Genomic DNA, 2,726 nt, shown 5'->3' with positions numbered 1-2,726 from the left:
ATATATATATATATTTCTCTGACTAAATAAACTGGCTCTTCTGCTGCAGCTATATATTCAGAGTCCTTTATTAATATTAACAAATATTAAAGCCATGTTTAAGAAAAGATAAATAAAGTACTTAAGGTTGTTGTTTGTGTTTTGTTTTTGAGAATAACATCAATGTGCTAAATAAAGAAATTCCTCCTGATTCTTTTTGGCTCTATGTCTTCTCTGTAGTCTTCAGTATATTTATTATAGCTTGTTAGTGATTAAATTAGACCTTTTCATACTGTCCTGATGCTTTGTTGGTAGTTTTAAGAACATTTTGATGACTGCAGGTGATTTAATTGGTCTGGTTCTCACATATCTTTGAGTAATTATTTCACCAAACCCTCGGATGACTCAGCTCCGCCGCTGCTAGACCTCTCCGGTCCTGGTCGGCGGATTCAACGGGAGAAATATGCAAATTTTTCGGGTTTTCCAACTTGAGCAACAAGGTGCTCAGCTTCAGGGAGTGGCCTGCTGTGTATGGGCGTCTCTAAAGAAAAAACACAACCTGAGCTGGAAGATATAAAAAGTGAGCGCTGCGCTGTGTCAAGCATATCTGACTTTCTGACTAACTCCAAGAGAGCTCGAAGAGAGAAACTCGAGAGAAAAGCGACAGAAAAACTTACAGAAAATGTACTCACGGACAAACAGTGTAACCATGACGGTTCAGACGCAGAGCTTCGCCTTCCCCAGGTCGGCGACCCGCAGCACGCAGCCGGAGGTGTTCACCTTCGAGCGGATAACTCCTCAGGCCACCGCCGTGCGCTCCTACGTGCCAATCCGGCCAAAGAAGCGCTGCACCCGGGTTATGTACCCCGCTAAAGTCCGCATGCACCTTCCACCACCGGAGAAGAACCAGGCCAAGCGCTGGCTGGTCATCCTGTGCCTAGTGGTGCTGTGGCAGATCTACACCGAGGAGCCGTGGGCAGACACGCCGCTCAACAACGCAGAGTGCCCGGTCAGCGACTACCAGGGCTTCTCATTCCAGTGTGCTGAGGAGCAGATGTCAGAGCTCAGCATCGGCTCCGAGTTAGCTTCTCAAACAAGCTGCCAGGAACAGGCTCCATCCAGCGAACACATCATCCCGAGCACCGCCTGCCCAGAGCCCGCGGAGGACACCGAGAGCAGCCAAGGGTCCTACAAGCAGAGCGCCGGGAAGAGCTACATGGTGGCCCTGCTGGTCTACCACAGACTGGGCAGCGACAACTAAGCGTCCCGGGACTGATTGAACTGTAAACTGCCTCAAGTGTGGGCCTCAGGGTTTAAAAGAAAAATGAACCCAGCTGGAGCTGATCCGGAGTAGCTGCTCGAGAAGAGCAGTGTGGCCGGGAAGGAAGCTCCATGCGTCGGCTTCTCCTTGCCAGCATGTCCCCCTCATAGTGGAGGAGGACACAGTGTTGAAGGAAGACGACAAAGAATGAAAGAAACTGAACTACAGAACTGTGAACACTACAAAAGATGAAACTTGAACTCATGAAAACTTGAACTTTTCTGTACTTTACAGACTCAAACTGCACTCACAGGCCTGCAGGAACACATGATGTTAAATCATGAAACCTGTCTCTCCTGCAGGCCAGCCAACTGACACTGACACTGTCTGATGTTTAAATGTCTTATTTAGCTATTTATTTCATTATTTGCTATTTATTAATTCATATTTTAAATAAAAAAAAAATGTCTAAAAGAAGTTCCTGTTTCATGCCTCTTTACTTATGTGCACAAAATGATTTCCTGTGCTTTTCTGACTCTTTGAACATCTTGTGGATATTTTCTTTGACACATGTTAAATAATTCAGAAGTTTGCATCACTTGCATGCTTTAAATACTCAATCACTAATGGGGAAAAGGTAATACTACTACATGCAAACATGCAAATATATCTAAAGGGAGTTGTTTATTTCTAAAAATTGTAACAAACAAGTTTTATTCTGAAAGATTCTGCAACTCTTTGCACACAAACAAAGTGACAAAATGCAACTATTTTCTTAATTTTCCAACACTAAATATTTCTCTAAGCATAGAGGATTGCACACTTCATGCAGATGCATATTTTCTGCATCTAAAATCAGTTTAACCTGCAAACCAAAAGCTGAAACCTGAAACATTCTGATCATGAAGAAGACGGGAAACACAAGTGAACTCTTGATCAAACGCCCCTCTTCATTAGAGACAATGACTGTGCTCTTGTAAACTCCCGCTGCGTTACATAACTCAGCTCCATGAAAACATATTTATCCCAGTTTGGAAGAAGCTGATTGGCCGACCCGGCAGAGCTCTGACCTGCAGGCTTCACTGGACTGTTTTAGATTTCAGACTCATTATGGGAACATTTCTGCAGACAGTGATGAAAACTTTCCTCACTTTCATTTTTTTTTTGACTTTTGACTTTTCATTTTTTTAATTTCCTGAGTAATAAAATCTGTCAGGAGCTGAGTGAGTCAGCATGGAGCGGCTGGAGCTTCAGATTACATAACTGCAGACTGAACTGTTATTCTAGTGATTAATGTACACTTACACATTATGTATCCCGCTCCTTCATGACTTCACAGAGAGAGGTGCCGTGTTGGGATGAGGTCATACTGTAGGTTTATTGTCACCTCGGGGCGCTTGTTGTTGATGATGATGGAGGTTGCCATAGAGACAGTGACAGGACAGGTATAAAGGTAGAAAAATATTTTTAAAAAAGGTTGTAAATG

At 43.4% G+C, this 2,726-nt stretch overlaps 1 protein-coding gene across 1 annotated transcript; it reads left to right on the top strand.

The window, feature by feature from the left end:
* The first annotated feature begins 550 nt into the window (after positions 1–550).
* ier3 (immediate early response 3) lies at positions 551–1,717 on the top strand. The gene has a single exon (XM_065962405.1). The coding sequence runs from the start codon at positions 662–664 to the stop codon at positions 1,238–1,240; it is 579 nt and encodes a 192-aa protein (XP_065818477.1). The 5' UTR covers positions 551–661; the 3' UTR covers positions 1,241–1,717.
* The last annotated feature ends 1,009 nt before the right edge of the window (positions 1,718–2,726 follow it).

Source organism: Labrus bergylta, chromosome 2, assembly GCF_963930695.1.
Source record: "Labrus bergylta chromosome 2, fLabBer1.1, whole genome shotgun sequence".
Classification (NCBI taxonomy): Eukaryota; Metazoa; Chordata; class Actinopteri; order Labriformes; family Labridae; genus Labrus; species Labrus bergylta.
This window is presented reverse-complemented; position numbering and strand designations above follow the sequence as displayed.